Source organism: Bactrocera dorsalis, chromosome 2 (assembly GCF_023373825.1).
Source record: "Bactrocera dorsalis isolate Fly_Bdor chromosome 2, ASM2337382v1, whole genome shotgun sequence".
NCBI classification, from domain to species: Eukaryota; Metazoa; Arthropoda; class Insecta; order Diptera; family Tephritidae; genus Bactrocera; species Bactrocera dorsalis.
In genome coordinates, this window is record NC_064304.1 from 94,976,227 (window position 1) to 94,999,556 (window position 23,330).

The window sequence follows — 23,330 nt, forward strand, 5'->3', positions numbered from 1 at the left end:
CCCAACCGCCCCCCCTTCTGGCGCGCGCACGTCTGCATGCAACATTTTGCTGTTATTGTTGTCATTATGCTTGCGTTATAAAGCAAATTAAATGCGGTCGTCGCAACCATTCGTAGAAAATCGCAGAAAGTTGACCACTTCTACACAGACCTTCCGCAATGCTCTTAAAGGTATTCCGTGGCAACATAAAAACTGCAACAACAACTACAACAGCAATGCGCGCCATTAATTTCGCAAAGGATATCTTTGTCTTCAATGTGGCTTGTGGCTGCCAACGCGCTGACTGTGTGGCAAAATTTCGCCAGTGATCAAATGGTGGAGCGCTCATTAAACGCTGTGGCATAATGAAGATTTCGCGAAAGTGCTTAAAATGGTAACGGCATACTAATTCAATGAATGTGTATGAAATTTTCTTATGCGCCTTTAACATGCAAATGAGCTGCCATAAAATCGGTTAATATGGACGCGGAAAGCAGGCTTTATCATGTTATTTTACGCATGCCACACGGGAAGCCCACTGAATTGACGCTTCCTGCTTGCGGGAGTGCGCTTTCGGGAGTGCATTTGCGGTGTGAGGAAATGTTGTTTTCATAAAGTTATATTAAATTCCATTGCGCCGCAGGAGATAAATGCAGACGATAAATATCAAGTAAAGAAAAAACAAAGTGCTCGTAAAATTTGATGGATTGTTGACTGGCTCACACTCACACATACGCAGATTGAATCTGACATTCCGGAAAAATATGTTTTAAAATATTACTGATCTGATAAAATTGGTGTTGAGTTGCATCAACAATGGCAACGTTGACTTCAAAATATTTCGCAATTTTATGTTGAAAGTAAAATTTCACAAATTTTTATTGGATTCGGTATATAAATGTGGCTACCAAGTGGGGAATGAATTAGCCATGAATCCAAAATAAAAATAAGCTAGTTTTATTTAGTTATTAGAAGATACAAAATCCCTGAGGTGACTCTCGCTTCGTTGGGAGAATATCTTCCTCAACCGGTAGACAGGGTCAAGTAGTTGAGGCTTATCCCATATATGATAGGAAGAAAGTTCTCATGGAAGCTCAAAATCGCAGAGAGAGTGAGAGTGAAGAAGGCATCAGTTGTTGTAGAGGAGGAGCCATTGGAAATAGGTGGATCCTCTCACCAAAAGTTGTTTTCTGTCTTTATGAAGGCGTGGTTATGTTTATAATGCCTTATGGGGTCAATGTCTGTTGAAGGGCGCTGGAAAAAACCTCACTAGCAAACTCATCGGAAGCTGTGGTGCACTTAGGACAACCCCAAAAGTGGCACTCGATGCCATTCCACACTTTGCTTTTTTAGACATAGTTGGTAGGTGTTTGGCGGCGAAGGCTGATGGGTATATGACAGGTTTCGGGCAGTAAATTTCTGCAATTCTCTACTACTTCGATTGCACGGATAAATCGAAGTTAAGAGGGGGAGTAGGCGGTGGAGTTTTTTAAAGGGAGCTCTCCATCAACCCTGGTTTCAGACCAGTATAGCGTTTTTCGAGCGGAGTTGGCTGCTATTAAGGTATGCACTCGCTGATTGTGAGCTCAAAACTAGTCAATGAGAAGCATGGCCATGCATTAGCAACAGCTTTAAAATTCTTTTACATTAAACTTGTATGAGTTCGCGGTCACAGCAGTATCGCCAGAAACTGCAAAACCGACGAGCTTGCTAGTGAGGGCATCTTTTCCCCAAACTCATTCGAATGAAATCGAGTCCAACGTCCTCTTGATCAGCAAGCGCTGGTGAATAACTAGTGTGACACGCGGTGCGGTTAAATATTCTGGCGGGCGCTGTTTGACAAAGCTATACGGAGGAAGGTGAGGTTATATCATCTTTTCACATCTTGCTCCAAAGTTTTGCCAGCCTGAGAATTGAAATTCCTTTGCCGAACCTAACGAAGTGGTAAGCTTAAAACATTTCGTTGATTTATAGGGAGCTGGGTATCCATATTTCGCAGCTTATCGGCTACATAGAGGACACATATCTATCAAGTGAGATCCATCGATTTTGGGTCAACCAAAAATAAATCCATTATTTTTGCATAAAATGCTAGATTTTATCTAGTATAGTTAGAATTATTTGATTTAGGTGAAGTATGTTCTATTTTGTTCGATAACTTGTTGGTAATTCCACAATGACAGCTTAACAGAACGCTCATCCTTATGAGCACTTATCAAAACAATAGAGACAGTCGATTGTCCCAAGTTTCTCTTGAGGTAATTCTTTCACCAGCAAAATTATTCGCCAAAGAAAGGAACAGGTAGTAATCCCTTGATGTCAGGTACAAATTATGAGGTGTATGCAAAAGATTATCTGTACTGTATGAACGAAATTCCTCTCCAATCGGCCAAAGGGTCCCACTTATGGGTCACTTCACTTACTTCAACTGGGTCCTTGTTTTTGCGATTTAGCAGCAATTCGCCGACGGGGGCTCAGTCCATGAGGCTTTTTTTTTGGGTTCACACGAGCTTATTTTTATCTCCAGCTTTATTTGGTTACATGTTCTTCCTGACTTTAAAATTACCGGAACGTGAAACGAGAATACCTAACCTAACCTTAATTTTCAGTAGTAAATTTTTATTAAAAGAATGAGTACTGGAACTCAGTAACTTCGAAATTAAGGTTGTGTTAACTACGAACAACGAGAGAAAGGGCAAACGATGTGATCGTCAAGAAATAATAAAAAAATATGCTAGTGGTCAACTTACCGGTTTTGTTTGGTCGGTGGCGTCGCATATGGCACGCCGAGAAACACCTCCACCGAGCGCAGAAAGCGAAAATTGTCCAACGGTAAAATCAGACCATGTAGACGCCCATAACGCGTCTGTACAATGCGATGGCCGAGTCGCGCATTCTTATAGATCTCCAGTGTGGAGGCTTCGGTCAAGTGCGGCATCAACACGCTCACCACCAACACACTCGCGACTACTGACAGCATCGAATGCGACCAAGTAGTGAAGTTCGTTAAATGACAAGTGGCTTTAACGGCTTTGCTGAACGGTCGGCTGAGTGTACTATTTACAGTGTTGTGCATCGCTCGGCATTTGGTCATATTTTCGTTAATTCGTGCGTGTGTTGTTGTAGTATTTCTGCGTTTCACTTCAAACAAGCGCGCTTCAATCGCGTGCTGTGCGCACTTGTCTTGAAGCATTTTGCGAGTTTTTCTTCTTTGGTTCGCTATTCTTGGCTTTGCTAACGTTGTTGTGACGTTTACGCTTTTTCTATCTATGCGGTGTGTTGAATTTTAACCTAACGCTGAGTTGCATTTTTGTGTAGTTGTTATGCTTGGCGATTGACTGAAAGTCCGATTTGGACAGCAACTACTTTGGGGTATCTTCAAATGCATTGATTGCAGTTTTTGGTTGGTTGTGGGTTGGCAAAATTGGCAGTTTTGTTGTCGTAGTTGTTGTTGTCTGGCTCAGTTGGTGCCTATGAGTGTCCTAAAAATAGAAAGTAAAATATACATATGTCTTTTAATTTCATATTGTATAGTTAAAGCTTGTAAAAATGCAAATATGAATGAAGTTCTACGGAAAGCACATAATGAGTGACTATGCTTTAAACTAAATAAAAACCAATTATAAATTTATGGCACTTTCTAAAAACGAAGCGTTCTTCGCATTATCGTCGCCTTAAGCACTCCTTTTTGACGTAAAAATGTGTGAATATTCTATGGTTCATTATTTCATTCTAAAGTGTTCCAACTTTTTGATTTGACTGTGTGATGTGCTGTAGAACGTCCAACTTTTGCTATTAAATATGCGAAAGCATGGTAATGACCTGCAGATAATTAGATAAATGCGGATATGCGGAGCTTGTAGTATACACCAAGGCGGTACATTCTGCTATGCTCCTGAAGATACACTGCTAATGCTACTAACCGGAGTTTACTGCGCTCATTTATTGAAAATAGTGTGGTTCCACCGTTTCGTTGAAAATAAACATGAAATACAAAGTTATAATTACTAATGATAATTATAATTAATTTTTGTTGTTGTTGGTGTTGAAGTGTTAAAAATGTTGCAAACGCCACACACGGCTATACAAGGTTTGCGAGCAAAATATACCCATAAACTTTCCGGTTTACTAAGGTGGTTGGTGTAGCGACTTTTATGGTATTGGAAGGATTATTAAGTTGAAAAGAGAAATGCAAAGTGATTGAATATTTTGTTGCGAAGACTGGATGGCTTAAATATTTGTAGTGATCCATTTCTTATAAATAATTATCGTCTTTTGTTGCAGTGGCTAAGTTTACTGCTAAGTTTATCTTTCTATTTCGATGCTAGTGCCTTAGTTGATAAGAAGTTGTCCCGAAAATTTACAAAACCACATTTGCATTACCTCTATTTATCACATAGAGAGATTTACATCTGCACACCTGTGTCCAGGTCCTGCTTTTTGCTGTTTAGCAAGACTGCTGCGAATTTCTGGATAATTCCCCAGTTTGCTTCACTCTTCAGCTTGACTGATTAAATTGTTCAGCGTCATCGTCTTCTGTCGCTTCATTGTGTACGCGATGATGACCGGAAAACAGCTGAGTTGTGTAAAAATCTACTTCTTCAAACTTACGGTTTGTCCATAAGTTTAGATCTATTATTAGTCTGGCCGTCCATCTGCTGCGACTCTGATTCTCCCATCTTCATTGGCTTGTTGTTATTGTACCTTTCTTTATTTGTTTTACTCGTACTGCACTTTTGTTATTTTCGTATGTTTTCTTTAGCTCTCACAGCTAGATACCAGAAGGTCAATAAGGGCATTACCACTTATCACTAATATTGCATCGCCTGACACTGATGCAACTCTGAGGGCTGCACTCTGGCCACTACTTTAGGCCGATTTTCATTTTTAAGCACATCGGCCGTTCTATATAATATTATGTTGATTGTAGTCGACATTAGGATCTTCCTCTTTTCTTGGCTGGGGTCTCTTATGTTGATCATTAGTCTGCTGAGTTGGGAAGTGATTTTTACCGCCTTTCCTGCGGCGTGCCGTATTTGTACCCAGACTTACGCCTAGGTAGCTTACTGCTCCTGACGTGACTGCTATCTGTGGTAATCCCTCTTTTGGATGGTACAGCAGTTTTATGTTACTAAGGTAGCTCGGCACCACAGCTCTGTGGTAGTCGGGGATTTTACAGCTTTTTTCGAAAGTGTCGATTATATACTTCCATCTAGCGTTGTTAAAGGCGACATCTAAAGTTCTCAACAGCACTATTCTTTTGTATTTATGCCATCTACGCTGTGCGTCTTCTATACTTACAATGACGCATTTTACAGCTCCTATATTTGATCTGCCGGGCCTAAAGCCGTGTTGTTTAGAGGAGAGTCCTCCATCTTCGTTGATAGTCGCTTCGATTGTGGGTTTAAACTGCATCCCACAGAGCTTCCCCGCTGTATCAAGCAGGCATAGTGGAAGCTCTATGAGATGCTGTTTAAACCCTTGCATGCTGATGGCAAGTTGGAATCTCCTTTTCCTTTACTCATTAGCACTAACCGTTGCTTTTTCCGGTGTTCAGGGAATATTCTAGTTCCAAGGCAGGCGTTGTACCCATTCAATAGTAATGTCGGTCGCTCTGCAGCGATTTTGTTTCAAGATGTCCACTGGGATCCCATTTGTGCCGGGTAATTTGTTGACCTTGAGCTTGCCAGTGGGTACTTGTAGCTCTTCGAGGGTAAACGGGGGGATTTACGGAAATCTTAGAGTATGTTCTGGATGATTAGCCCTTTTTTCGCGTGTGAGGAAGAGCATGCTTACAAATTGATAACATTTGGCAGCAGTTAAGTCAGATGGCTTTGCTCAAGCGCCGATTTTTTGGTGATATGTACGAGATGCCACACAAACTTAGCGATTAAAATCAGGTTTATGCATGAAAAACTTTTCATATGACAAGATATCTTCACGAAATTTGGCGTAGAGAATTGCCCAAGGTTTAGATCGGATTGCTATTGAATATAGCTCTCATATAAACTGAACGATAAAATCAAAATACAAATTCTTTCTTGTTTTTGTTTTTCTGCGTGCAACGACCCGGACCAGATGTACAGAAATCTCAACAAAATGCATAAAAAGTTTCGGTTAGCTGCCGAGTAGAAGCAGCCTCTAACGGTAATTAATTCATTTGCACCCAAAAGCATTTTTACACTTACACACACTGAACATACCGAACAGCCAAGGACTCGTGCGCCAGCACCCATGTCTGCTGGCAAACCATGAGCAATGAATATGCTAAATACAAAATTAAAAATATCACTCTTGTGCCCCCAAGGGATGTGCACATATTAGTTAACTTTTCGTAAAAATAGAAATGATTACCATAAAGCCCCGAAAGGAGCAGAGCCGCAGCCAGGGCCAAAAGCGGGGACAGCAGGCTGACACAGCGGAAGTGTGTGAATAAACAAAATGGAGACAAACGCCAGCACAGCTACAATGCGGAGCGGCCATACAAAGGCATTCGCTTGCCAAATATGCGCACATGCGGCATGCGGCATATGGCATGTGGCATGCGGCTATGCGGTGGCTTGGTAATGGCGAAAAATTTAAATTAGGCAGGAAAAGCTGGCGAAAAACAAAGGTAGGCGGCAAACCGTAAAAATTGCTGGCACACGAAAAGCGACAAAAGCGCGTACACACATGCGCACTAATAGTATGTACATATATCTGCCGGCTTCGAATGGGCAACGAACGAAGCGGGCACAACAAGTGCAAAAAGTTGAAATAATAGCAAAGCGTACGCGTTACGGGCATGCTTTGTAGCATACTTCTAGGCGGCAAAAAACTATTCACATTAATGCGGAAGCGACGGCCTGCATGCAGGAGCATCCGCACATGCAGACACACACACATATGCGCATATTTGACTAATGATGAATAACACCTGCAGCTTTGTGCCACGTGGTATGTGGCATGCAGCGTGTGAAGTGTGATATAATCGCATGCTTTTACGCCTAAAAGTGTGCATTAAAATAAATGCAAAATACTTTTCAGCTTGGCCAATGACGCCTTCATGAAACTCTTTATTTTACTTTTAACGCGAGCGAAGTTTTGCAATTTCTCACGTTTTGTACAAAGTTTTCAAATTAGCAAATATGTTAAATATTTTTGTGATTAAAGGAGAGCATTGAAATACTACTAAATTTAGATTGGATAGTTTTAGTAAATGAGCAAACTTTGATGAAATTCTGAAAAAAAAACTTCTGGGTGAGTGAGGAACGGGTAAAAATATTCAGACCGATATCTCAAAAACTGAGGGAATATTTCGGAAAAATACAGACGGAGGGACAACGCCCGGTGTATTTAACGTGGCTACCTGCTGAAGACAGCCTTAACCCACGGCGCTTAAAAGCACAGGTATTTTCAGTACCAATTGACACGGTGGAATAGACTAACCACTTTCGTAAGGTTCGAGGTCCATCTAAAACTTCTGCCGTACTTTGGGTTCGGTACCTGATTGCATGGCAGCTCCACATTCAACTCAAAAAGTGTCAGTTCTTCTCGCATTCGGGTTTAACCACAACCCTAACGAGGGGCTAGTCGCATGGGTAGATTGGAGCGAACTTCATGAATTCCTACTCCCCGTGGTACCAGAACTAAGTCTCCGGTCAGACCTCGTAGCCGAAACTACTATCAGTTGAGTTTCCATACTGCTCTGGACTGGTGACTAGGGGTGGGACAATCACACGTACTCACCATTCACATAAAAAGCTAACCCAAACTCTCAGTTAAACGCGTTCACTCGCAATTGATCCTAACTGTTCGACAGTCGACCAATGGAGATTACACCGCTAACATCTCAATATCCATCAGTCCATCTAATGCCCATACTATCCAGATCCCTAATGTCTGAGTACATCGGGTATTTTGCAATTACGTGCACCCATGTCCACTACCTTCGCCTCTCAAAAGGGGTTTTACCCCCCATAGCAAAGAAGCCCAGACTCAGAAAAATCTAAAGTCTTTGGCATATTTGTTGACTTCAAGGAGGCGTTTAACTACCTAAGCTTGGATCGAGTGGTGCAATGGCTAGAGGAGCTTGTCTGTCGGAAAATTGTCTTTGGCGGAGTTACTTTTCGGACAGAAAGGCCTATCTAGTTGGCATGAATGGGAAGGTGGGGATGTTCGTGACTGCCCGCAGGCTTCCATCTGTGGTCCATGCAGTTATTTGGAATTTTATGGTGGATTCTCTGCTCGAGCAGCAGACTCTGTAAGTGTTGTGTGTCTGCGGACGACCTTTTTCTTCTCGTCGAAGGTCGCTCGAGGTCTGAGTTAGAGCGGGCGGGAGGACAACTCTTACAGATTGTAAATTCTTGGAGTTTAGGTGTGAGGGTGAACATATTGATGGAAAAAACGGTGATAATGCTGTTAAGGCTAAGCAAAATGATTGAGGTCTAGGACGTCGTATTGTTCGCACCATATATCGAGACTTGTTAGTGGCCTGTGCCACTTATGGAGCCGCTGTATGATGAAAAGTAGCCACGACAGTCTTGAGATCCTAAAAACTCCTCTCAATTTATCGTTGTATGATACTTGCCTATTTGCCTGTATGTCGCAGCATCTCAACAGATTTTATACACGTTCTGTTAGATGCACCCTCTCTGGACCTGATTGTCATACAGCGTGCTGTTGCCAAGGACATATTTGTTGATATTCCCCTTAACGACATTTTGAACATGAAACCAGACGGATGGACAAGCAGACATGGTTAAATCGAGTGAACTCTGAAGCTCTCGCTTAATGCTGCTTTAAGCCGCTTAAATGCTTGTCTTTTTTTGAAATGGAAATCTCATGAAGAAATGTTTTTTAGCAGGAAATATTAAATTTCAACCAACTACTCGAAAAGGCAAAATATTTGAGACCGATGCTAGTAGCTTAAATCACATTTACTATTGGTTGGGATATTCCCTTCTTCTATTCTTCTTGTTCTCTGTGTATGTGTAAATCTTTTGTCGCAAGTAACTGTAAAATCAACTGAATAATAATTTCCCCAGGCAGGCTAATAACGGCACCTGACTTTGAAATGTATTCCTATGACAGGAAAAAAATATTTACTGAAGCTAATACGGCTACTTTTCCAACTAACAAAAATAAACAGAAAAGTTGATATTTTTTCAAATTTCCTTCCCCAATCTCCCTAATCGCAGTTGTTATTCTTTCACTCCTACTTTGCCCGTTGTTCTTCCGGTTGCGTTGCATAGAAAAGCTACAAAGCGAATGTCGAATGAAAAGACCAGTACATAGCTGGGGCAGCCAACACTTTCGGTATGTGTATGAGCAAGGCGTATTGTTCTTTTTGCTGTTTCAAAAGCGTTGCTCTGTAAACACGAACACTTTGTTGTTTTAGCAGTATTTATGTAGCACAAAAACGCAATGCAGAAAGTATTATTTGCTTCTAAAGAAGGGAAAGCAACACACAAGAGGTTGGAAGAATTGCCGTTGCAACGTGTTGTTCTTGGCAGTGTCTATGTGTGCGTAGTATTTGCTTGTTCTAAAACCGAATTGTAGTTTTATTTTTATTGTTTTAGTTTTTGTTTTTGTGGCAAGTATTGCAAGCAGTTAAGCAATGGCTGTTTTCTGCACGAAACGCCACTTTAGCTAAACCAACAAAACACAACGCAGCTGCACATGGAATAGTTAGCCCAGCCCCGCCCCACAACGGTCCGCAAGGCCGTCCGCTTGCAGCGACATTTCGCTGTAATTGCAGTTTTACAGATTAGCAATGGCTTTGTTTGTCTTAAGTGTCCGTTGATGGCTTTGGCTTTCATTTTACTCGCCTTCATTGTGCAGTGTGTTGTGGATGCTTTCTTGCCACTTGCCACTTGGCCAACGCGCCGCAAAGCGCAAATAAAAAAATACAACAGCTGCGATAACAATGCACGTTGCATGCAGCGCGGCACTCGCTTTCAATGCAGCGTTCGAGAAAAATTGAATTTTCTTCGCTTCAGTGATGCCAGCCCAGCGCCCGGCGTGCAAAAGCGATAAGAGCGCCAAGTGAATCGCTTCGGAAGCAATCTGATTTTTTATTGGTTAATAGAATTCGAGAGCGCGTCAGATGTTATCCCGCATAATGGAGCATCATGTTACGTTACGGTCTTCACGATAAATTGTTAAAGATAGCAAAATATTAAGAGACGCATCTGTGGCACGATTTCATGAGAGCCCTCCATAGTAGATGCAACAGGGAAGTGCGCAGAAATCTTCTTCTTATAGCATTAGAGATATTGTAGAGGCTATAAGAGACATTTTTGAAGCCCCCTTCTGTCAAAAAATTGGGTGCCGCGCGAGTTCACTTTAGATCAAAAACTACGACGACTTGATGGTTCGGAGCAGAGTTTGAAGATTTTCAAGCATAATCAACACGAGTTTTTGGGTTATTAATATGTGACAATGCATCAAGCATGGCTCCACTATTTCACTACGAAGTTCAATCGACAGTCATCCGAGTGGACTGCATGAATAACAAGATAATGTCGTCTATACTTTGGAATGCCCATGAAATAATTAGACGGTTTGTAGGACGAATTCGCCGAAAAACGACCGCGTTTGAAGAAAAAAGGGTCACAAGTCAGTGGAAACGATGGCAAAAATCCATGAATTGGGCTTCGAATTGCTTGCGCAGCCAGCTCTGGCCACTAGCGACTTATTCCTGTTCTCAGATCTCAGAATAATCTTCGCTGCAAAGAAAGTTTTGTCGAATAAAGAAGTGATCACCGAAACTGAGCCTCATTTAGAAGCAAAAGATAAATCGTACTACAAACATGGTGCCGAAAAGGGGCCACTTTTGAATAAAAAAAAAATAATTCCAAGATATGTATTTTACTATTGTAGGCCAGGGACTTTTCGCAATTGGAACTGGAGTCCACATATTCGGCATAAGCTTACATTTTCGCATGGCAATGTATGAATGCCAGAGAAATATTATCTACCAAACTTGGTTGAAATCGGTCGAGCAGGTTCCGAAATATAGGGGTTTCGCCTAAAAATAGGCAGCATTCTGCAAGATTGATACGAGCTCCTTTAAATATGGACGAGTTTGGTTCCTTTAGCTTAAGTGTTTTGAGAGATATGTATGTAAATTAAACCTGTTAAAGGCGGGGACATGCCACTTCTTTTAAGTTTTTCAAACCACAGCTGCTCTTCACCACTGCAATCCTCTGCATCAAACTATAGATTTGTTTACTAAATTGGCAGTTTATAAATTTTCGATATATGGTGTTTTGTGGGTGTGGCAATAGGCGCCAAGAAACTTGTGTGCTCGGAAGATTTAGATTTGTTAAATATTTGATGGAACCTTGACGCTTTGTAATTGTCAGTGGCAGTGTGTCGCGGTCTTCTTAGCTGTATTTATCATCAATATACTTGCTCTGTTATTGTTACTGAAACTGAATTTGAACCGCCCCTGTGCTCGGAGGCAACGTGCTCATACAAACTCGCATATTTTTCAATATCCATGGAATCAAAGAAACATTATAGCGCACAAAGTGTATTTAATTTTATTGAAAATGAAATTGAAGAAAAATAAATAAAATACAAGCACAAAGAGAATATTGTGCGAAGAACACAGTTGTGGTGGGGAATAAGAACAGACCGAGCATATTGACCGCTAAGTAAACAATGTCATTACCAAAAGTACTGAAGACAGATAGAGCAACGGAGAAGGCAAGCGTGGGAGTAAGGAAATGCAGGAAGTCATGAAGTCGACGGGAATTTTACAGCAACTGTGAAAAAAAGCAAAAACAATGGACCAATGGAAGAAAGCGACTAAAATGTGTGCTGGCAACGTTATAAAACAGATGTGGGAGGGAGGGCAACTGATGTAAGTGGCAGCGCCACGGCAATGGTAGGCACATACATACAAATGAAATTCGATAAAGTAAACAACTTCTGGATGCGATGGTGGCAAGAATGAGAATAAATGATTTAAAAAATACAAAACTATTTGCGAGCAAACCAAAAAGTGAGCTAAAAGCTGTTAGAGGCGAGCGGTTATGCGCAAGACGCGGAGTACCGGAAGCCAGTGCTGTGGTTACTTAAGTTGAATAAACAATCTTAGATGTAGAGACGTGGGGCTGGCATTCCGACATAAAGAAAACAGGAGCTAATAATGATAACAAGTAAATACACACAAGAAAATATATAAACGCGTTTAAAGCAAGAAATGGGCGGTAATGTGTTCGCAATTGTAGTAAGGCTGGGATGCGATAGAAGAGGCGGCAACAGCGGTAAAAGGCGTCTTACGAAGAATTAAAACCAATTGCGTTGGAGGGAGTTAAGATGGCGGCGGAGTGGGATGTATAGGCGCGGCAAAAACTTACGAATGCCTGGGCTGCGACTTGGCAAATGGGCGCTGTGAAAAGACTGCTAGTTAGTGCTGGATGTAGTGGGAGTAAAGCACCGAGCAACGGAAAATCGAATTTAAGCAGTAAACAGATATGTTTTGTGCAGCGACTATGGTGTTCATAGGCAGCGTGCCAAGATTTGTTTTTTAGTTGGCGTTCGAGTTCTTCAAAAGCAATCATGCCAGAATAGCTGCTGGGACTGTTTTGCGTAAACAAAAGCCCGACTGACTGACAAACGCCAAAAACACAGCAACAAATATGCATTTCACTTAACCGTGATAAACAAAAACCGATGCGGTGCACTTAACGCGAAATCTGACACACAACTACAAAAATTAAAACCGCTAAGAAAGCACCAAATGCCGAATAATGCGGTGAAAGTGGTGAAAGACAATTCCCAGCGCTAGAACTTTGCATACGGTAGCGAGCGTCAACAAAAATACAACACAGCAAGAGCCAAGCAAAGGCAAAGAGCAGCCGTTGCAATCAAGCCAAGGGGAAAGTTTAACTTCGGTTGCACCGAAGCTAGAATACCCTTCACAAAAATAAACAATTGCTTACAAGAAGTTCGAACATGTTAGCTATATGTTATAGTGGTCCGATCTTAACGATTTCTTTGGAGAGTAAAAAATTTAGGAAAAAAATAGTTTTCCATACAAGCACATGACTCTGAGCGTTCAGTTTGTATAGTCTTTCGATTTGAACAATTTCTTCGGAGATTTCATTATTGCCTGAGGTAATAACTTATGTCGAGTGTGGTGAAGATATCTCTTTAAATAAATAAGGTTTCCATACAAGCACTTAATTCCGATCGTTCAGTTTGTATGGCAGCTATATGCTATAGTGACACGAAATCGGCCGTACCCACAAATGAGCAGCGTCTTGGTGAGAAAAGAACGAGTGTTAAATTTCATAGTGATATCTCAAAAACTGAAAGATTAGTTAACATAAATACTGAGGACTGGGACTGTCCGCCAGTCTGTATGACGTGATTAAATCGACTCGGCTTGTCATGCTGATCATTTATCTATGGTGTATACTGACATTTCTTTTTCGATGTTACGAACATCGCGCAAACTTAATACACCCTGTTCAGGCTATAAAGTTGGCCACAACAGCAAAATGCAGAAATATATTCGAGCAAAATCCCATTTCCTCGACGACAAAAAAAAATCAAGCTGCAAGACTTGCAATAACCAGCATAATGCACGAGCGCTTTAGGGATATTCCTCTAATTTTATTCGTTTGTTACGTTATGCCCTTTTACTGCTGGCGAAACTGTTGCACTTGGCGCAAAGCTGCTTCCATAGCTTCGCTCGGGCTCTGTTAGCGGCTCCATTTCGGTGCGTGCGAAACACATTTATGTTTTTCTTAAGATTTTTCCTTTTTAATATTTTTATTATTTCTTTGAAATTTAACTACTTTTTTCGTGTGGCAGCAGCAGCAATGCACAAGAAGGTGAGGAAATTGTGACGCTCCTACGGGATGCTGCTGCATTAAAGGAAATTCTAATATTTTTGCAATTTCTTACGCTTTAGTTGCTTTTGAGTAGATAAGTTGTTGCCATCTGGACGTAGGAAATTGCAAATTTAAATATGAATACGAGAGGAAATTGCGAATTGAAGACGCACTGGCGGCTGGTAGTCGCAAATGCTGCCAAGTGGAGACTGCACAACGGGTGGGGTTGAAATAAGTGGTTATTTTTAACATTAAAGGCGCATACTCATGATAATGTTATTGAAATTTATTGAAGCGAATTTATTGCAAATGCTTTGAGCGTAGTGCAAGCTATGAGAGTCACATTGGAGATGCTTTCATCTATTCATCTATTATTTCATCATAAGGTCGGCTACATAATTTTAATCTTCTATACGAAAGTACAGAGCCTGGTTGTTTCTGTTGTAGCGGTAAGATACTGCCGAGTTGACAATCTTTGGCGTTCCGGTTACCTTGACTATACTGTCGTATGAACGGGTCTATGTTTCAGTTTGGTTATACGTTTGAAACCAGTTCTTTGTTCCGAACCGGCGCTTCGTTTTGCAAGTAAGCATCAGCACGCAGCTTGATTTGTCGGGAAAAGAACGACAGACCTCTATTTATCCGCTACTCCGTTTGGTTCTACGTTTGAAACCAGTTCTTTGTTCCGAACCGGCGGTTCGTTTTGCGAGTAGACATCAGCACGCAGCTTGATTTTTTGGGAAAAGAACGACAGACCTCTTTTTATCCGCTACTCCGTTCAAAGTCAGTCGGGCCTACGAAATCGGAACGAGCCCGAGGTTTTATCCCACCAATTACTGTCAACCGGGCAGTGTTTCTCTAAACTACTTTAGGGATGTGTTCTGTTGCTACAATAATAACAACAACAATTTCCCGCCACTATTATAGCTCGACGACTACGTGCCGCGTTCAACGAGTTTGCATTGTTATTAAAGAAAAGTTATTGTTAATGAAAGTGCACGTTAAGGAAAACTGCCGCCTCTTGGAACCGGAATAGGAATTTGTGGCCGACTTTATACTTTGGAGCGCCACTTACACGAATTATGCATTTACAGTATTTGCGAAGTGTTTTTATTGCATTATCATAAGTGCAAGTGCCGTCCGTGTATGCCTTGGTTTGAAGTGGCATTTGCTCCATTGTCTGGAAGTCATTTGCCAAATGTTTATCGGCGCTTTTTACAGCCATAAGTGCCGCAATATGGCTGCCAACAGTCGTTAGTGTGATGGCGTTTGTGTTGTTGCTCTGACGCGAAGCGCTCATCTACAGACTGAGGCCGAAGCTGAGGTTGGGGCTACGAGGACTGAGGCTGAAGTTGGCGCTAAGTTTGAAATTGAGGCAGAGGCTGAAAATGAGGCAGAGGATGAGGCTGAATTTGACAATGAAGATGCGGCCGGAGAAACTCTTCGAAAATGCAATTTAGTGGGCCTTGTGAAAGCAGCGCTGATGACTTTGGCAAGCACGAACGGAAAATCAAATAAAATGGAGATTGCATTCCCTTTGTAGTATAACAAATGCACACATACATATTTGATTTTTTGCTTGAACAAAATAAAGGAAGTGTGCTAAAATGCGCATAATCGTCCAAAACCTACGAAATACTGCTGGCTGTTATTGTTGTTGGCGCCGATGTGTGTTGCCATTGGGGATTATCATCATGTCGGTGATGATGATGTGAGTATGCTGACGACATTGCAAGTCTGCATTATGCAATTCACACAAACCAGTGTGTAGAATATTTATACGAATTTGGTAGACGAGACAGTGTGACACATACAGTTATGTGCGATGGCGTTGGGTGGAATTTAAGACTGCAATGCTTCCAATGGCTTCGGTATTGCTCCATTGCTGTGACCTAGTACCTCCTACATACGTCACCTAAGCACATACTGGTACCGATTATCATCAAGCTTATTTATTTATTGCATTATTTTGCATTCCTTTGAAATTCTAGCTGCTTAGCTATTCTTATGAAAACCTAATAATATAAAGACAGACGCCGCAAAGGGCTTATTGATCTCATCATGCATACCACGTTGGTTCGCTGTGTGGCTTTAAAATTATTAGAAACAGATTTTTTAAGCAATACCGGGGGCGATAATTAGCTTCAATGGGTTTGTAGAGGTCACAGTACTGTGTTGATTATCGCTACTGTGAAGTCAGTTGAGGTACCTTTAATAGTTCCATAAATAAGTATGTTGCGTGGGTAGGAAAGGTAGAGTGGATCTCTAACAACACCCCTAGGCTTGTAGGAGGGGAATTGTGAAACCACCTGGCTCTAAAATCACCTTATTCCATTATATACTCTCTGTACCAATGAAGCTCATCAGTATACAAAGTTTTATTTGTGCAACCTCTCAGCCATCGTCAAGAAAGCCTCAGTCAACACATAGTTGCGATTCTTTTCCTATCGTTCCCACAATAGACGGATCTAAGTAACCGGAACGGACCAGAACTTTTATCCAGCCAAGGATTGTTAGTCCGGCACCATTCCTTGAAATTATTTCAAGCTACAACAACAACAACAACAACATTATTTACTTATACAAAACCTTGTAGGAGTACTCGCATAGATTACGTTCTGTAGTCTCTTTTTGTTCTACCTCCTGCCAGATTCTGAAGTAGTCATTATATGCTAAGCCCAGTTATATTGATCGTAAAACGCTCTGACGATTTTTAAGATCTGAAATAGGAATTCAGCTTTTATGGCAATCATTGGTTCAGCCATCGAACGTAACCTCACCTAACTTTTTATGAAAACCTTTTAAACTATATGGCGAGATGTCTTCACGAAATTTGGCAAAGAGTATTGTTTAAGCCAGTAGTACAAAAAGTTTGTGCAGAATGGATTACTATAGCACATACCATAGCTGTCATATACAGCTTCATGCTATAAGAAATCCAGCTTATGAGAGAAGACCCACAAGTAAAAAAAAGGGAAGTGGCACACAGGAAAAAGCAAGGAAAATTTTCGATACAGTCGCATGAGAACGAATAATGTTTGTCTGCGTCCGTTTAAATCATGAATTTTTCGATATGCATGCAAATACTTAATCCGAAATGTCCGCTATCATATCGAATTGGTAAACATATGCTTGTTTAAATTGGCAACAGAATATTCCGACTGTAGTCCAGATGAATGGCACATCAACTCACATACATACTCACACAACCTTGCCAAGCAGAGAAAGCATAAGTTCGAAACTAAAATATGCATATCGAAATCCATTTGCAACAATTTAAATAAACAAATAAATGCATTAACCTCACCCAAGGGAAAATCGAAAAGCAAATGCAAATGGGACCACAACAACTACAAACGAGTTGACAAGATGACGGGAGAGATGAATAAAAATATACTCAAATATGAGTCGGTCGGACACAAGTCCGTGGCTGTGTGTCTTGAGATTAAGCAAATGCATGGATACACACTTGCACATCTCTGTATCTATCTGTTGGTCCAGCGCGGAAACAAATACACCAACAAATGCGCATAAATCCATCAAATTATTTTGTTGTCAACCGCAAGGAGAGTAAAACAGAAGTCAATGACATCGCCGCTGGTCGCCGACCGAAGAAATGGAACACTCAGAAAATATATGCTATGCTGTATTTGTAAAGCCTTGTTGGCTGTGCAGGCAAAGCGTGTGTTGAAAGGCAACAAGAAACTAATTTATGGCTCTGATGGCATTAAGTCCTGCGGTTGAATTACCGGTATAGTTGAATTGCAGATTTTAGAGTGGAAATTCGAGATATGGCTAAACTCAGGCATGTGCTAGCTGATTGCCTTCGGAATCGCTCAGTTGCTTGGCATGACGAATTTACTTAATTTGATATCAGCCTATATACGTGTATGTACTCAACATATAGAGTATAGTTGATAGCTTTAGCCTATTTTAAATATACGCCATATAAAAGTAAACGAGATTTTATCCCCACTCATTGAAGTGTTCTTAAGCATAACACTTGGGACTCTCTAGCAGGTATTTAATAGAGCGCTTTGGACATTCTTATGGATAAATGTAAATAGCAACAACAATTAAACGTATACTTTTGTAAAAAAGAAAAGAAAAATACTAGCTCATAGGAAGTAAGGAGGTCAGTAGGGTAATGTAACCTTTTTTTGACATTTTTTTTTATAGAAATTTTTATTCTATAATAAAACTATTTTCATATATCATGAGGAATATCGTGGAATTTCGGAAGTTTTGGTTGACATCTGTCGCAGAAGTTGCCGAGTGAATGAGTTGCCGCTTTCACTGGCGGTCACGATTTCTCATGTTTGTATCATCTGAAACACAAAAATCCAATTTATTCTTAAAAAGTAAGTGAATTGTTAATCGTCCCTACTAGAATCATGAAAAAAAATTTTGACAAATAAAAAAGTAATTAACGTTTTTTTTAATTTTTTTTTATTTAATCTAATTTCCCCATGTTTTTTTACATGAATTTTGTCATAACATCGTTAATAAACTATAAAAAATATAGAGACGATAGCCAGGCGTTTTGTGAACATTTAAAAAGAAAAAAATTAAGCAAGTCGGCCGAAATCATGTCCGCCAGTTTAAAAAAAAATGTGTTTTGAGAAAATCGCGTCTAAAGTTGGAGGTGTGCACTCCGAGCGCTCCGAACGTCGAGCGGTATTATTATTTTTGGGCCTTTTTCGAAAACTTCCAATGGTAAAGTGGGTTTCTACATTAATTCTAAGGGTATAAGGGAACAGAAAATGCAAAAAAAAGTTGGAAAAAAGATTACTCTACTGACCCCTTAAGCAGTCTCAAGCAGTAAAAAAAAATTACATTACAGTTTTCTGAGACGAAGTTCATTTACGGTTAGAATTAGTCTAATATTAACACTATTATTTTGGAATTTATAGATTGTTTAGAGGTATTTTTTTTCAATAGTATTTTTTTTGACAGATCATATGTGAGTCGTATTGGTTGTCATTTCATCATGGAAAGAACCAAGCCTGAACAACGTTTGCAAATAATTCAACTTTATAACGAAAACTCACGTTCTGTAAAGAATGTGTTTCGCGCGCTTCGCTGAACTTATGACCAATATAAGCGACCTACTGAGCATACTATTTGCAACACCATCATCCATCTTGAGACCCAGCATTCACAACTAGATAATAATCGACCGACTAAACCACGTCCAGCACGAAGCTGTAGCTGAGTGCGTACATAAAGACGGTGGAGAGTCGATTTGGCAGCAACTTGGACTGACGTATGGAACGATTTGGCGCATTTTGCGTCGAAATCTTAAATTGGAAGCATTGGAAAATAAAGTTTGTGCAAGAACTAAAGCCTCTCGACCTTCCCAAGCGACATTGGTTCTAGATATGCGATCTTGAATTGTTTCAAGAACATCCGACGTTTTTGAGCCAAATTTTGTTCATCATTGAGGTCCATATCTGGGCCAATGGGTATGTAAACAAACAAAATTTCCGCATTTCGGATGGAGAGCAATCTCAAGAGATTTAAGAGCTGCCATTTCATCCAGAAAAATCAACGGTTTGGTGTAGTTTGTGGGCCGGTAGAATAATCGGTTCATATTTCTTCAAAAATTATGCGAGTGAGAACGTAACCGTCAATGGCGACCGTTAGGGTGCGATTACAACCGCCTATTTGATGCTTTAAACTAAAGCTCGTGATCTCCGTGACATTTGGTTTCAACAAGACAGCAGCACTTCCCACACATCGGATCAATATATGGATTTATTGAAAGAAAACTTCGGTGAGCAGATAATTTCACGTTTTGGCAGGTCGATTAGCCACGAAATTTACGTGATATAACACCGTTAAACTTTTTCCTGTAAATATATTTAAAGTCTGAAGTCTATGCGGACAATCGCGCTTCATTTCAGATTTTGGAGCGAAACAAGGCGCGTGTCATTTGCCAGTTACCAGTCGAAATGCTCGAACGAGCCATCGAAGATTGGACACAACGGATGGACCAATTGAGAACTAGCCGCGGCAAACATTTGAAAGAGATAATCTTCAAAAAAAAAATAAACTTGCTGGGTTTTTTCTTTGAAAAAGTAGAGAAGCACAAATGGATTCCCCCTTATTCTCAACAGGAATATTTTTACTTTGTTGGAAATGTAGGTTTACGAAATGCAAAAAAATATCTGCAAATCAGTTAAGTAGTTAGCGATTCCAAAATTGGCAAAAAGCAATGGCTGGCATGTGAGGTTAATCTTAGAGTTTAAAGAACATTTTTAAGTGAAAAATGTAAACGGCTGATCGTAAAAATTTGGAGCTGATGTCAACACATCTTAGAAATATTTACAACAGTGCTCAACCACTTTAGTTTTGTGCGTATATTAATTAATTTTATGAATTTAATTTAATAAAAAATTAAATTTGCTGGCAACCTACAATATTTGAAAAGCGTTCAAGCGTGCTGTTCTTTCAATACGCTCGTCAATTAACGGCGCTTTCCCGCATTTCTCCGCCCGTCACTGAATTATATTGTTTTGAATTAGACACTCATTGTTATTGTTGTTATTGTTGCCACAGCTAAACTAAACACTCATTTCACTTCATTATTGCTGCCACAAAAATTCAAATTATCTGCTGCCAACAGAAGCGGTCACCAAATTTTGGCTTAGCGCCAAATAGTCGTCGCTACAAAGGCAGCCGCCCTGCCCGTAGTGGACGAGCTGTGCAGACAGCTGATGCGCTGTCGGTGACTTTTTGGCACAACAACAAAAAACGCACAGGTGATTTGTTTGGGCACATTTGTGCTGCCACCTGCCAAAACGTTGCCGCCGCCACAACAAATACTCGAACAAAAGCCAAAGCAGTTAAGAGGCGAACAATAGTTCAAGCGCCTGTAAATAGACTACGCTAAACAATATCAAATCGAGACAATACAAAACAAAACAAAAGCAAAAACCAACTGCAAAGTTGTGGCACGCCAAAGTGCCATTAGGTCGTGAGTGGCGGTGGCGCGTTGCCCATGAATCTGGCAATATGCAATGTGGCAGGTCGAAACTTTTGCTCCAATTGCGTTTGTTATTGTTTGCGCTGTTGTAACTCACTACAGCTAGTTGCCCCGTCAAATAGCATGTTGTCGCAGTTGGCGGCATTCGGTTACTAATTCATTTTCACCGTTATGTTTCACGTGCTTTTCTGAAAAATTATGTGCCGCCAAGTAACAACGCTTCTTACTACAAAAACAATGCATGCAAACTGCCGAACACTAACAAACAGAAATACGAGGAAATGGAAAGTAAATGAGGTGACAAGTGTTGTGCTTCAATTTATGTGCGTTTGTAGTAGTGATAATTTATGTAGGTCCTTGCCCGCAAACTTTTAATTAATTCAGCGCAGCAGTCGCGACGCTGAGCATACACCTGTTTGCGTATATATTGATTTCCGAGCGTCCGTCGCACTTTTTCTATAATTTGTTGCCACAGACTCTTGGCGCTTGCTTTTCATTCGTTCGCTGCTGCACTTAACGCCGGAATAAGTCGACAACTGTCAAGAAAGTAGGCGAGCAGTGTAAAGACGCTTTCATAAAAGTTTTCTCAGTTCATTTATTGTGGACGACTTACTTCGTTTTCTAGCTCAAATTAGAAAATGGAAAAATTTAAATTAAATCATGGCGGCTAGGAAAGCGATATGGATAAAAACAGCGCAATATTATATACTAACTTTATGTACTTATATACTATGTACTTGTATAATTCCTAATTAAATATTTACAAAAGCATTTATGGCAATATATATCTAGAGATATGCTTTATTTACTCTAAGGGAAAAAAATTTAGCTTCAGCTGCACAAAAGCTCTAACAACCTTCACAGCTGCATTTCTTATGGATTTTCGCCGATTAGTTTGTATGGCTGTATGTTATGTTTGTACGATCTGAAAATGATAAATTTGGTGGAGATATGCTGTCAAAGAAAAATGATAAATTTTTATCAATATTCGAAAGAACATTCTTTGGCATTTTTTTTTTTTTTTTTTAATTATCTCTACCAAAAGTTGCCCGCTGTTACGTCTCAGATGGACCATACGTTGAGCCCAATTCTCGATGACTCGTTCTAGCATTTCGACTGGTAACTGGCGAATAACACACGCGATGATTTGTTCAAAAACCTGAATCGAAGCAGGATTGGCGGCATATACTTTAGATTTTACAATTCCTCATCTAACGGTGTGATATGTATTACACAATCTCGGCGGCCAATCGACTGGTTCAAAAAGTAAAATTATCTGCTCACCGAAGTGTTCTCTTAATAAATACACTGATTGATGCGATGTATGTTGGAAGTGGTGCCGTCTTGTTGAAACCAAATGTCGCTGAGATCACGAGCTTCAATTTCAGGAATCAAATAGTCGGTTACCATGGCGTGATTACAGTCGCCATTGACGACTACGTTCTCACTGTCATCATTTTTGAAAAAATTTGAACCGATGATTCAACGCTTTTCGCCACCTAAAGAGATAGTTGATGCGTTTAGAACCCTTATTTTGGTGATTCCTCAATCAAAGTGACGAAAGTACTTCGACTGTTACACAAACGCTAGCAAAGTTGTAGAGATCTTAATCCAGAAAGCGATTTTCGATGATTAAAACTTGTTTTTGTTCTCAAATTCCGAATTATAAAGGTAACCTTCTCGCAACTTGCTTTAGTTCTCTTATACCGAAATATAAAAGTTAAACCTTGTACGTGTTCAGCCTGCTCTGTACAATTGAGTGTGGTTAAGAAGTCTTCAATATCCACACTTCCTCACAAATACGCTTTTATCGATTTTTGTAATGCATATTTGCTTTAAATGTACACTCACACATGCATACTCATACTCACACACGCAGTTATATTGTAATTGCAAAGCAATAAATTAATGAATCCTCATCTGTTATATACGAGTATAAATTTTCTCTGTGGTTTATTGAAAATGCAGTTGAATACTTGCCAACGTTGTCACAGCTGTCGTTGCTGTTGTTGCTGTTAATGCCTTAACGGTTGTTGATTTCCAAACTTTATGGTTCAGCGCATTGATACGGAGGCGATGTTTGACAGTTCGAATGATCGCATATTTCAGCGCAGGCTTTAGACATTGTTCATTGTTTTTTAGCCCCACTAGAGCGTCGAAAATTATGCCTTCGAGTTTCGTTGGTCAAAATTGCTTTGTAGTAGTAAAGCGTTATTTCGAAATGACATTTAAAAAATAGTTTCGCAGACTAATATAACAAAATTAAACGCTATTTTTAGGATACTTTCAAAAGAAGAATGCCAAATTGATTGATTTTAATTGTTCTTCTCCAAAACACGCTGCCTTGCTTAGGTAAAAACACTCATTGAGGATATGCCTTAACCATGAAACTTCTAAATAGGCCACATATTAAGCATATCACATATTCTTTTGGTGGAAATTAACCTTAACCTCTTAGCAGTTCATTAACAGGGCTTAGCATTCACGTCGATGGACTCGGCTCAACTTAGAGGATTCAATTCCAATAAAAT

The 23,330-nt window shown here is 40.2% G+C and overlaps 1 protein-coding gene across 3 annotated transcripts in view; it reads right to left on the reverse strand.

Annotated features, from left to right (window-relative positions):
- Positions 1 to 23,330, reverse strand: part of LOC105230981 (neuroligin 4-like) — a 188,059-nt gene that overhangs the window by 107,563 nt on the left and 57,166 nt on the right. For all 3 annotated transcript variants that reach the window (XM_029552311.2, XM_049449718.1, XM_029552312.2), the window contains one exon: positions 2,730 to 3,461. In XM_029552311.2, coding sequence (XP_029408171.2) covers positions 2,730 to 3,172 — 443 coding nt within the window. In that variant the 5' untranslated portion in view covers positions 3,173 to 3,461. The remainder of the gene's footprint in view (positions 1 to 2,729; positions 3,462 to 23,330) is intronic.